This window comes from Theobroma cacao, chromosome 3, assembly GCF_000208745.1.
Source record: "Theobroma cacao cultivar B97-61/B2 chromosome 3, Criollo_cocoa_genome_V2, whole genome shotgun sequence".
Classification (NCBI taxonomy): domain Eukaryota; kingdom Viridiplantae; phylum Streptophyta; class Magnoliopsida; order Malvales; family Malvaceae; genus Theobroma; species Theobroma cacao.
In genome coordinates, this window is record NC_030852.1 from 23,609,302 (window position 1) to 23,621,475 (window position 12,174).

The 12,174-nt window shown below is 32.9% G+C and overlaps 1 protein-coding gene across 1 annotated transcript; it reads left to right on the forward strand.

Annotated features, from left to right (window-relative positions):
• Positions 3,495–5,881, forward strand: LOC18604854 (transcription factor TCP5). The gene is made up of 2 exons (XM_007037531.2): positions 3,495–3,753; positions 4,330–5,881. The coding sequence occupies exon 2, from the start codon at positions 4,361–4,363 to the stop codon at positions 5,468–5,470; it is 1,110 nt and encodes a 369-aa protein (XP_007037593.1). The 5' UTR covers positions 3,495–3,753; positions 4,330–4,360; the 3' UTR covers positions 5,471–5,881.

Sequence of the window (12,174 nt, forward strand, 5' to 3'; positions counted from 1 at the left end):
AGTACATTAATCAGATCAGGATACAGTTTTGGTTGGGTTAGTTATATTTGTGATCATTAATAGAAAACTTACCACATCCTCTGAAGATTTATATAAGAAAATGGAATGAAAAAAATGTAGAATCTATTTGCTCACAGTTCATCTACCACTTTAATTTGTGCTAGTACATCGATGAAATAGCTCAGTACAAATAATTATATCGCATATGCACTAGCTATTGGCCGGGCTTAATTTTTTTTAGTACAAATTGGCCGGGATGAATAATTTGCAACGACCATCAATTTCTATACTGATCTGGCAGCAGTATGAAGAATACTTGTAGCTGTCTGATTTGTTGCATCATTGGAATTATATTTATCTGGGATTTTCATGATTAGCATAATAAGTTAGTAACATGATGGCATACTCGTTTTTCCCTGTTGTTGCATCTGATCAGAGTGGAATGAATATTGTGTCAGTTGTGGTTTTCTTTTTTAATTAATTATTTCATTTTGAATTAAATGTGTGCTTCAGTCAGAGGCTTATGCAATCAATTTACCACCAGGTTTAACATTTTTAAATAATTTGGATGCATTCAATCGAGGAGTTGAGGGCTATTTAATATTCAGCAGCATTGCTTTACGCAATCAAAGTTACCATCAACAGTGGTTTCGCAGAGACCGTCGAAGTAGTTGCTGTTAACAGATTGATCAAGTCTAGGAGATAAAGCTAGCTGAAAGTTGTATTTTAAAAGAAACCTAATTATCCAAAAAGAAAATTTTATTAAAGCTATAGCTATGCTTTGTACCTGTCTCAAGTACTAACCATATACCTTAGACAGGTTTAGCGGTTTAGCAGGTTAGGTACTTCACTTTAGATAGTAGGTAGCCGATTAAAGCCAACCTAGCTTAGTATGTATTATTTGACCAATCTGAGTTCATCGTAATTCAATTAAAATTAACTGTTACACACATAGCTTTCTTGAGAAGAAGAAAAGTTATTTGTAATTAATTATGTTTTAGAGGATTTAATGTGCTAGGCCTTAAAATTACAAGCATTCAATCAACTAAGACAATTCTTCATTTTGGTTCATAAGTTTAACTTGGTTCCTTCAAGTTTGTACATTTTGATAGCAAGATGAATCCTGAAATCATTTGAAAAGAAGACTAAATAATATTTCTAAAGTGATTATGCTCGTGATTCGAGCACTTGCATCAGATGTCTTATCCCTTCTATTTTGGAGAAACACTAAATTTCAACTCATAGTGAGGAGATTAATGGCTGTGTGAAAGACATGCAACAGTGTCTGTCTGAGATTTGGGACCAATTTAATCTGATAATTATGGAGGTGCCTTGAAAGAAAATCAGAGCACAGTACGTAAATCCTTTCTCGTGATGCCCACCATTTTTTTTCCTGCAAGAAAGGGATAACTCAAGACAAATTTCTATTTATAAATACAAAGTCTGATTACAAACCTGAAAATAGGGAGACAATAAATCATTAAGTACTTTCAACAAACGTTTATACATGTGAAATAAAGAGGCATTGTCCTTAGAGTTCATTGTTTTTTTTCCACTTCTCTTTAACAAAATTTAAAGGCTTGAAGCCCTACTAAAAGACATATTGGCTTTGCCTCTTCACTTGAGAAATAGTAGAAGGGTCATTTTGCTGTCTAGATTCTATATGTATTGCCAATGAACATTGAATTTTACCTGCAAAGCTGAGGATTGCGGCAGGTTTAGACTTCATAGGGTTCATCAAAATTGTTAGGTTTTTTCTTGTCTCGATAGAATAATAGGGTATAAAAAGTTGAGTTCAGCTTTTGAACTGGTGCAACTGCAACTGCACTGATCTATTAGATTTAGAGCTTCTTTAATCTTGGTGGAAGATTCCCATTTCCTAGATTCTTAAGGTTACTCAAACAAAAGGGTTGCAGTCTTATCTCTCTCTCTTCCTTTCCCCATCACTCGCCTCGCACAAACATAAATACACATACACACTCTGGAGTCTTTACGTTATCATGTTATTGGATGTTGTTTCTTTCTTTTGTTTGATCGCCTTTTTTTTTCTTTTTCTGGATAAATGTTTGAACCCCTTTTCCCTTATATGTAGATCGAGAGCAGAGAATGAAGAAAAGTGGCATTATCTCAATTGCTGGTGTTATCTTTCACTACTATCGGAAGCATTTTGGTATGCTAACAGTTACACATGCAATTTCTCAAAACGAAGATACAACTTTATCTCTTTCTTGTTAGAGGCTGCATGTAAATGCTGGTGCCTCAATCTTTTTGGCTTCCTTATTACAAGGCCATATTCTTGAAGTAAAGCTTAGAGGCAGGTATGCGACAAACCCAGAGTTCTTCATTTCGAAAACTTTTCGTCTCGGTTCCAAAGGGAAGCACTGTTTTTCAGGTCTTTCTCTTCGTCTTTTAAACTCCATATTCCATGAGATGTTGTCTAGATAGTTGGGAGGAGCGCCCAGCTCTGGTTGACAAATGCCTTTGATTATAAAATTTCAACGTAGGCATATCATTTCTACAGTGATGAATGTACGTTTAAGTGTTGTCTCCTGAACTTAAAAACACGTTTTCCAATGAGAAAAAGAAATCATGAAATCCTTTGCAAACTGAAGTTAAATGGTGAAGTGCACATATCGTATAGTGTATTGTATTGAAATAGAAGTTATATGAATCACTAGAGTTATAAAGTCCAAGTTGTCTCGTGCAAATCTCAGTGCTTCCCTAGATGGGTGTGGTCCTTGTTTTTACTCACTGTAGATGCTTTAAAGAAGCTATATATATGTTGGTCCCTCCTCTACAACGTAGCCAAGTTATCTATGATGTAATCCTGCTAACCAAACTCCACCATGCATACACCACAAATCTAATAACTTTTCCTTCCATATGAAACTAATTCTACTTACAACTCCTTTTCCCCAACATGAAAGTCTAGCTGATTAGAAGGAATAAGAGGGAGGAAGTTATTTCCTATACTACCTAGGCCAAAGACATTATGCAGATAAAATTAATCTTGTCAGGTTTGAAGTCTCATTTGCTGAATTAAAGTTAACTTTTTAATGTAGCATTAAAATGTTGATAAAACAATATGTATGGTAGAAAGAGAAACAACATCCAAGGGTAGGTTTCAAATAAATTTATGCTAATTCCCATTTTTATTTTTATTTAAAAAAAATTTTTCTACTCAGCTAGCTAGGCATGCATTATAAAGCCATTTGTAGTTGCCGATAAAGCATAAGCCCTCTTTTTCTAGTATGAATTGAATGGTCCCCAATATGAAGTTCACCTTCTACCCTGTGTGCTACTCAAAACTTGAATGAAAACGCAAAGATGACCAACATACCAATAATTAAACTAGTGATTGTTCAGTATGTGGTATGAAAAATTTATGAAATTTACATGTTGCTCTTCCAATTGATGTGTCAACGCGTGTGGATGCCACATGGACGCCGATGCGCCATACCTTTTTCTTTTTCCATTACCATGCAACATGTTGCAGTAAAATTCCGGCATCTTTTCTTTCCTACAGCTGTGAATTCTTTGCTAGGTTTATTCTCAGCAGAATTATTGCTTTAAGCTTATGCCCTTCTATGCAGTTCTATAGCTAAGACTAAGCTGAAGAGAATAGTTAAAGTAGCTTCTCCAGTTTTGCGACCTTCTCCTACTTCTCCTTCCCCTCCATCCTCAGCCTTGACAGTCAAGAACCAAATTAAACTGATCTGCTGCAAGCTGTGCAACATTTTCTCTTAATTTATTGTAAGTTTTATTGTGCATCCGTCTGGTTTTTAGAATAAAAAGTACAGGAATAAGGTTTGTCTAACCGTTTTCCTAGAAACTGTTTCTATGATTTGATATTCATGAATCAAATTGATTTGATCAACGTATATTTCAGTTGTCTCTAGCTTCAATTGTATTGCCTTAAACTTCCTTTCCTTTTTTTTTTTGGGAATTTCACTCAACTTTTAATTGGAGCAACAAGCTCTATGAAAAATACAATTTTCAAAGAAAACCTAATTCAACTATTCGTTTGAACTTTGATTTCACCGACTATATACATATATCTAGGTTGGAAGAAACCTAGAACCTTGAAATTTTGTATATATGTCTCCGGAAGTGCAGAAACATCCTTCAATATTCATGAACAATCAAGTAGTACGGTTGTTACTGTATAGTTTTGGCTAGCTGTTGACCTTATATTCATATCCTTAATTATATGAATCTTGTAGCAAAATTTTTCTCAAGTTGGTACAATTTAGGGTAACTAGTTACAAGGAAAAAAAAATGAAGATAGAACATTTACTGATTAACAGATTAATTTACTGCTTGTTTCAGATGATACCTTTTGAATGATGAGAGGAGTAAGATGATCTCAAGTCCAAGGGAAAAAGATTTTCAAGCAAAGCAAGAGGGAGAAACCAATGACGGCAAGTTCTCCAAGGGGTCATCAAGTTCAAGGCAGTGGTCAGGATTTAGAAATCCAAGGATTGTCAGAGTTTCGCGTTCTTTTGGAGGAAAAGATAGGCATAGCAAAGTTTGCACTATAAGGGGATTAAGGGACCGGCGGATTAGGCTTTCTGTACCTACTGCAATTCAGTTATATGATTTGCAAGAAAGGCTTGGGCTTAGTCAGCCTAGCAAGGTAATTGATTGGTTGCTTGATGCTACTAAAACTGATATTGATAAGCTTCCACCACTTCAGATGCCACCAGGATTTGGTCAGTTCCATCAGCAAATGCTAGTACCCCATGAATCAAATTCCTCTCAATCCTCTCTTGCTCCTTTCTTTGAGGCAAATTCTATGTTCATGAAGGACGGGGAAGACCCAAGCATAGCGGCAAAAAGATACTGGGATATGGACGCCGCATTGAGAGCAAAAAGCAAGGAAGTTGAAAGGGAAAGTACGACTGCTGCGGAGAAGGGAAAGTGGATCAAAGTAACTGAACAACATGAAAATCAAGATGGAATTGGTGATTATAGTGGACAGGCTTCATCTCAAAAGCATTTTCCAGTAGCCAATCATTCCTCATTACCTGGCTTGTCAAACACTGCCATGCCCTTCAATTCCTACTACCATTGGGAGCCTTCAAGCCTATCTTTATCCCAATTTGGAAATCATGGATTTCTGTCCCAAACTGAAAATTTCCTCCATGGTAACACTACTGTGCCATTGCCATCTTCACTGGCTCTTCCATCTGCGCATGCACCCCAGCTATTTTTCTGTCCACCATCAACAATGCCTTCACTGTTTCCCTCATATCCTCCATATGTTACTACTACTCCAGGGGATAGTAGTGATTCCAGGCAAATCAATCATTTCCAATTACTGAGCTCAAGTTCCCAACATATTCTACCAAATTCTGTCACAATGAGTCCTTCCATGAAGCCTTTCTCATTGAACGTAAATGCTGGCCTCAGAACTCATACACAAAATGATGATGAAAGTCACGCAGATGAGGATAATATCGATTCTTGAAAGAGATCCTGGTGGCTGGTTCAAGACTTCAAATTGATATAATTTGATTTCTTGGACTGCATTCATGGATCGGCATGAATTTGGCAGAATTATTAGAGGTATTTCATATGTTTTGCTGGTCATTACATTTTGTTTCAAATACATCAGAATGGATATGTTGAATGTATCAACCAGAAGAAAGAAGAGAAATTGCCTTGACAGTTGACAGTTATTTTCAACTTCTTTAGGTGGGATTAATTAATTCTACAATACAGGTAAGGTGCTATAATACTTTCTGGCTATTCTAAATGCATATTATTCTTATTATTATTATTATTATTTATAGACAGAGTTTTAATTAGGTAGGTGAAATGAAAGTTATTTTGTACTTTAATTTTCTACAGAATGGCAATATTGATTCTTGTGTGTTAACTTTCTGTATTTCGTTATATATATATATAATACGCTCGTTTCATAAATAGATATCGTTAGCCTGGATGCATTTTCAATAACTGCAAATCACTGTCATATACATAAGGAAATGCTTTTATTTAAATACATTAGTTCTCATGGGAAAGCCATTTTCCATAGAACTTTGATGATTAATTTTATTCAAACATATTAATTGTTCATATATATATATATAAGCATAGAAGTAATGATCTTCTCTATACTCTCCATGTGTCTGTTTATATATATATATACCAAATTAATTAAGTTAATTGTGAGTGATTGGTATTTGGTAATGAAATTATCTAACAACAACCATGATTAGAAGTGAATTATATAGTATAAATCTTTTTTTTTTTGAAAATTTATCTATATAGGAGTACAATGCATTGAACAACTACTAACTACTACTAATTACCACAAATACCATCTTGTGTTATTTAAGAAATATAGACGAAAATTCAAGTCTCATTTTCTTTTTCCTTACTTTTTTAGGACATTGTAAAATTACATCATCTATTTATGTTGAACACTTATCTTTGTACTTTTTTATACTAATTTTTAATGATTATCTTATTATTATTATTATTATTATTACATTTTGACACTAAAAACTACTCATTTGTTGAACATGGAAGGAATGTAAAATTTTAATATCAAATATATCATCCGATTTTTTTTCTACTAACATGCCAAGTCAAACCTAAGAGAGCAATAATAATAATAATAATAAATTATCTTTAAAAGTATATCTAGAGCCTAACAGGGGAAGAAAGAAAGAAATTAGGTAGAGTATTATCAATTAGCAACAATTGGAAAATATGTATATTACAAACCACCACAGCTTATATTCAACAATATTTTTACTCAAACCACTCCTTTAGTATGATTTACTAGTAGCAGATTATGTGCTGTATAGCAATCACATCCTACCTATATTAAATATTTACTAACTAATCAATGGAATTTTTTAGTAGCTAGCCAAATTTCCAAAAATAATGTTAAAAATCAAGTTAATTTGTGGTAATAATTTTAAAGTTAAAATAATAATAATAAAAATCTACATTTTGTTGAAAATTACATTAACACTTAAGTAAATATATAACAACCAATTATTTGTTTCAATAATAAGTGCAAATATTCTCTTAAAAGAATTGAATTTACATTGCCCTCCTTAAATTAAATACACACCGGAAATGAGTTGTATGCTAGGGTTATACTTGAATGCAAGTATAAGATAGGGTAGATTAATAGGTGCCGTCACTGTTTGATAGAGCTGAGCTGAGCTGAGACTCCATAGTTTAAGCTTTGGACGCCAACAAATTAATTGGCCTTAATTTGGGTTTAGTTGGGAAACCGAATCTACACTGGTGTGTGGAAAATGTTCGCGCGTACGTAGCCGTAGTGCACAGGGAGTTGCATGAGCCAAGCTAGATTAAACAAACTACATGCTTTGTTAAACGTTATATATATAAATTTTCGTATGAAAATCAATCCTACAAAGTTAACATAATAGTAGAGGACTGCTAATATAGTAAAATAAAAGAAGAAGCAGAAAAGCAACCCTTAATACAAACACCCCCAAGCAAATAACACAACTTTCCAACCAAACCTTCGTAGTATATGCATGTGTTTCTCTTTCCCTGCATCTTTATTGTGTATATTTTCTTTGTAAGAAATCCATTGAACATGAATTATACAAGCAATAATAACAATAAGTCTTTCTCATCCTCCTATAAACCTTTTCTTTCATTTTCTATATGCATGAGATTGCATTATTCTTTCTTTCTCATCATCCGCACCTTTGTTGTATATGCAATTGCGCCTTCTGAATGAATCTTTGCATGCCTTAAATCATTTTTTCTTTTTTGTACTTTCGTGTTAGTTTCAGTGTCTGCATGCAAAAACAAAAACAAAAAAAAAAAACTTCAAAAGCCTTGTTGGTTCAAGCAAATGGCTTGTTGTACCATGCAGCTTTCTTTTTGTAATGGATTTGTTTTTACTGTAATATAAAAAAATTACAAAATTAAAAAAGAAAAAGAAAAACCTTCTTGGTGGAATGAAGGAAACTTCAGAGAGGTAAACGTTGAGCCTGATGTTGCTCTAGCAGTCATTATTAGGTCACCATACCTTTCTACCAGCTAAGTAGTCCAAATCTTCGCGTAATGCACAATCATTTTTTTTTTAAATCGATAGTTTTTTTTCCATTACTTTACAGATATAACTTTTCAAAAGTCATCCAACGTGGTAGTAGAACAGTACTGCTCTAGAAAGATGAGGGAGGTTTGAATACGTCTCTGCAAATTTATGTTTAAACTATGTAAGTTGAAGTAGACAAGAATTAATGTGATAAGTAACCGAGAAAAAAGATTTTATGTATATCTAATTTTAGAGAAAAAAATGAAATTTAAGATGCAGTACAATTTTGTAACTAATCTTTTTTTTTAATAATTTATATGATATTCTACTAATATATTTTTGGTTAAATCGAACCTAAAGCTTAGTCCCATTTTTGTTAATTGTTTGTAGTTTTTCCTTTTTGGTTGGACTTGATTCAAGTGGGGTTTTTTGTTTAACAAAAGGGAGGATAAGTTTTATTACTTGTAATTAATATTTACAACATAATAAGCTGTCTGCATCACATCTCTTAACCAACTAGCTTGATTAATTACAATTACAAAACTTTTCATACGAGACTTAAAATGAACGTTTTTCTTGATTGTCTTCCATGGATCCATTATGATAAAGATTGAAGAGTGCTCATAAAACATGTAATTAATGCAACCAAAATTATATTTTACAGCACTAAATCATGCCAAAAACAGTAATTGTGGGCTGGCGGAGTTGGTTTGAGCTGCAGGCATGCTCTGAGTGTTCTGACACTTGAGCCAGGCACAACAATTAATAAAAATAAATTCTCCTATCAGATTGTACTATTTTAATACATTCTCGAGGATAATATTTTTTTATTGCCATACAAACTCATACTACATATTACAACATAAACTCTACCTGATATTGCATTTCCAGTTGTACTACTAGTTAATTGAAAACCATTATATTTGATCATAAATGTAATGCTAAATAAAATATAATTAATAATGAAACTCCACTTCCACATGCAGTTAATGTTATTATTAAATGGAAAAGTAATTGGACTTAAATTTTGTTTATGAAAAATAATGATAGACATACATATGTATGTATATATTATTTTTTTCGTCTTTAAATTAATCTTATCTTACCTAAAATGTTGTACCGTAGTACACGACGGAGGCAGAATATAATCCATCATAGTTTTTCATGGCAACCTGTAAAGAATGATAATTTGATTGAATTTGTCTTGTCGGCAAAAATTAAAATTCTGAATATTCTTTCTGCTGAACTCAATTCAAAGCATGTGAGTGGACTTGGAATTGAAAGAAAAAAGGGTTACCTCTCTTTCGTCGGCAATAGGCACAAGCGCTATCTATTTCACGCGGATGGAGCAATGCACGCGGACCTACTGTACGAAAGCGCCACATGTTTTAGCCTCAGTATCAACAGCCTGCTATCAAAGGTCATTTTCTCAAAAAAAAAAGGGACCCTCCCCCCCAACTTCTCAAACCCTAGCCAGAACCAAATATCAGAAGCCAGAAAACCCAAACACCCATCAAAGACAACATATAACACAACGCTGTTAGAACTTAACTCTTCTAGTGACTTTAAATTAACATAAATCAGCTCAGGAAAGAAAAAACACAAAACCACAAAGACGAATCAAAAGTCTTGCTCGATCCTTGGCCACTTAATTAAGTAGAACTGCTGTATTATATAAGTGGACTCCGTTTCAAAGCAGCGTTACGGTGGCATGATATACAGTAACAGTAGAATATAAATCTGCAATTCTTTCTGAGATGGACAGAGTAAAATTGAACAGTCTGAGTCTGATTGTCTGAGGATCCAAGAAAACATTAATAAAGGACTCTTGCCAGTTGGGATTTTATTGATTTAAAGGACCCTTTAAAGTTGGCATCAAAGAAAAAGGTTTCTCTTCCCCTATTTGTGGTCCTATTCTTGGAATTGAAATACTAAAGATGTCGTAACGTGCGGGTCCACGAACTCGACCGCCAGACATGATGTAAAAACTTTACAAAAATTTAAAATTAGAAATCGCCATCAATCTTTTTTACTAAGTGCGATTGACCACCTATTGACTCGATTTTAATCGATAAAGTCTTAAATTAATTTTAAGCCCACCGAAAAGAATCTTAAACTGGTCTACGATTTTTTAGATCTAGGCTCGAGAGTATGATTACGCCCAGGGAAGGATTAGCACCCCTAAAACGCACGTTCTATGAACGGTACCATTCTTAGATTATCCTATTAGGCTTTAATTTTTAATTTCACTATATTTTCTTAGTCATTATTCTCTTATTTTATCTTTTATTTAACCTAAAATAGAATGCAAATGGGGGGCAAGATGAGATGTATGGCGTGAGATAAAAAAAAAATGTCGGACGAATGACTTTTTATCGAGGATATTTTCTCGAATCCACCCATCATACTGGTGGGACTCGGGGTATTCTCTCACCTAGGGAATTATACGAGAAATTCGCCTTCGCAAATTTGATAAATAATTCCCATAATCGGAGTTATCGTACGTTTTTTTTTTAAAATAATGTTTTTGTTACTAATGAACTTAATACGAGCAAAAGCCTTTTTATTAAAGATGTTTCTCGAGCCCTCTCATCATACTGGTGGGACTCGGGGACACCTTTTCACCTAGGAAACTTTTCGAGGAATACTCGCCTTCACAAGATCCTCGGAAGATCCCATCATCGGGGCTTAAACTTGAAAACAAAAATATTATATGCAATGATATGCATGATGCAATATATATGTACATACTATTCTAATGCAATTGTCCATTTTTTATTATTAATTATTATTTTCATTTTATTTTATTTTTTTATTATCATATTTTCTATTTTATTTCTAATTATTATTGTTTATACTTTACATTTTTTATTTTAAGTTACTCTTATATTTTCCTTTTATAATTAGATAAATTGTTTATGATTCCATGTTACTTTAATGACAAAAATTTTATATTTTTTTATTTTATTTTATATTTTTGTATTTTTTATATTTTTATATTATTATTATTATTATATTTTTTCGTAAACAATTTTTTATCCAAACCTAAAACCTAAAATCTTATTTTATATATCTATATTTAATTCTTTTTTTTCTTATCTTTGTCTTCGTATTTTTTTATAATATTTATTAATTCATAGCTTGTGCCACTTGATATTTAATGCTTAGTTTTTGTTGTTTTAGATTTTTTATTATTATTTTTTATTATATTTTTTTTATAATTTATTATTATTTAATTGTTATTTATATTGCATTTTTTATAAATTTATTATTTTATTGTATATTTGAATTATTTTTTTATTTATTATTTTTATCCTCTTTTTTTATCTATTGTTATTTATTTGTTATTTTTATTAAGTAATTAATTTTTTTTGTATAGTCGAATTCTTTATTTATTAAAAATTTTGAGATCTCGAAATGGAGGCCCTCCCATCGTACTGGTGGAGCCTTAATTCAGATTCCGAACCTAAGAAAAATTAGCCCGAGATTACAACTTATCGCGTCCCCGACCAATCATCTCATCATCGATACTATCTAAATAATAAGTCATTATTTTGATTAGTGACCTTGAATTAAACTAAAAGCAAGCCTTTTTAAAATTTAGAGACCTAAATTAGAATTAATACTAAAAATAAATGGCCCAATAAATATAATAGGCAAATAACCCAAAAACTAAATTAATAAAAATTAAATGGCCCAATGAACAATAAACCAATAACACAATAGCAATCCAAACAGTAAGGTCCAAAAGAGTTCATATCGAATTTGGACTATTGAAGCCCAACGTCCAAGGAAACCAATGACTCCTCTGGGGTTTGGGTCGACCCACTTTAGCAGTCTCCTTCAAAGATCAAAACGCTGTCGTTTCGAATGCTTGGGAAAGGTTTTTTTTCTTTTTTTTTGAATTCTCCCAAAACTACGTCGTTTTGCCACAAAGCCTTAAGTATAAAACCATTCTTTTCCTTCTCTCTTCTTCATTTGCTTCACCGTTTTCTCTCTCTAGACATAAATCTCTCTACCTTCTTTCTAAGATTTCACCAGCTAAATGGCGGCAACCCAAGCACCAAATCCAGCACCGGCTTTTCTTTCTCCCTCTACCCAGGTTAACCAACGGCAACTCAAGCACCAGATCCAGC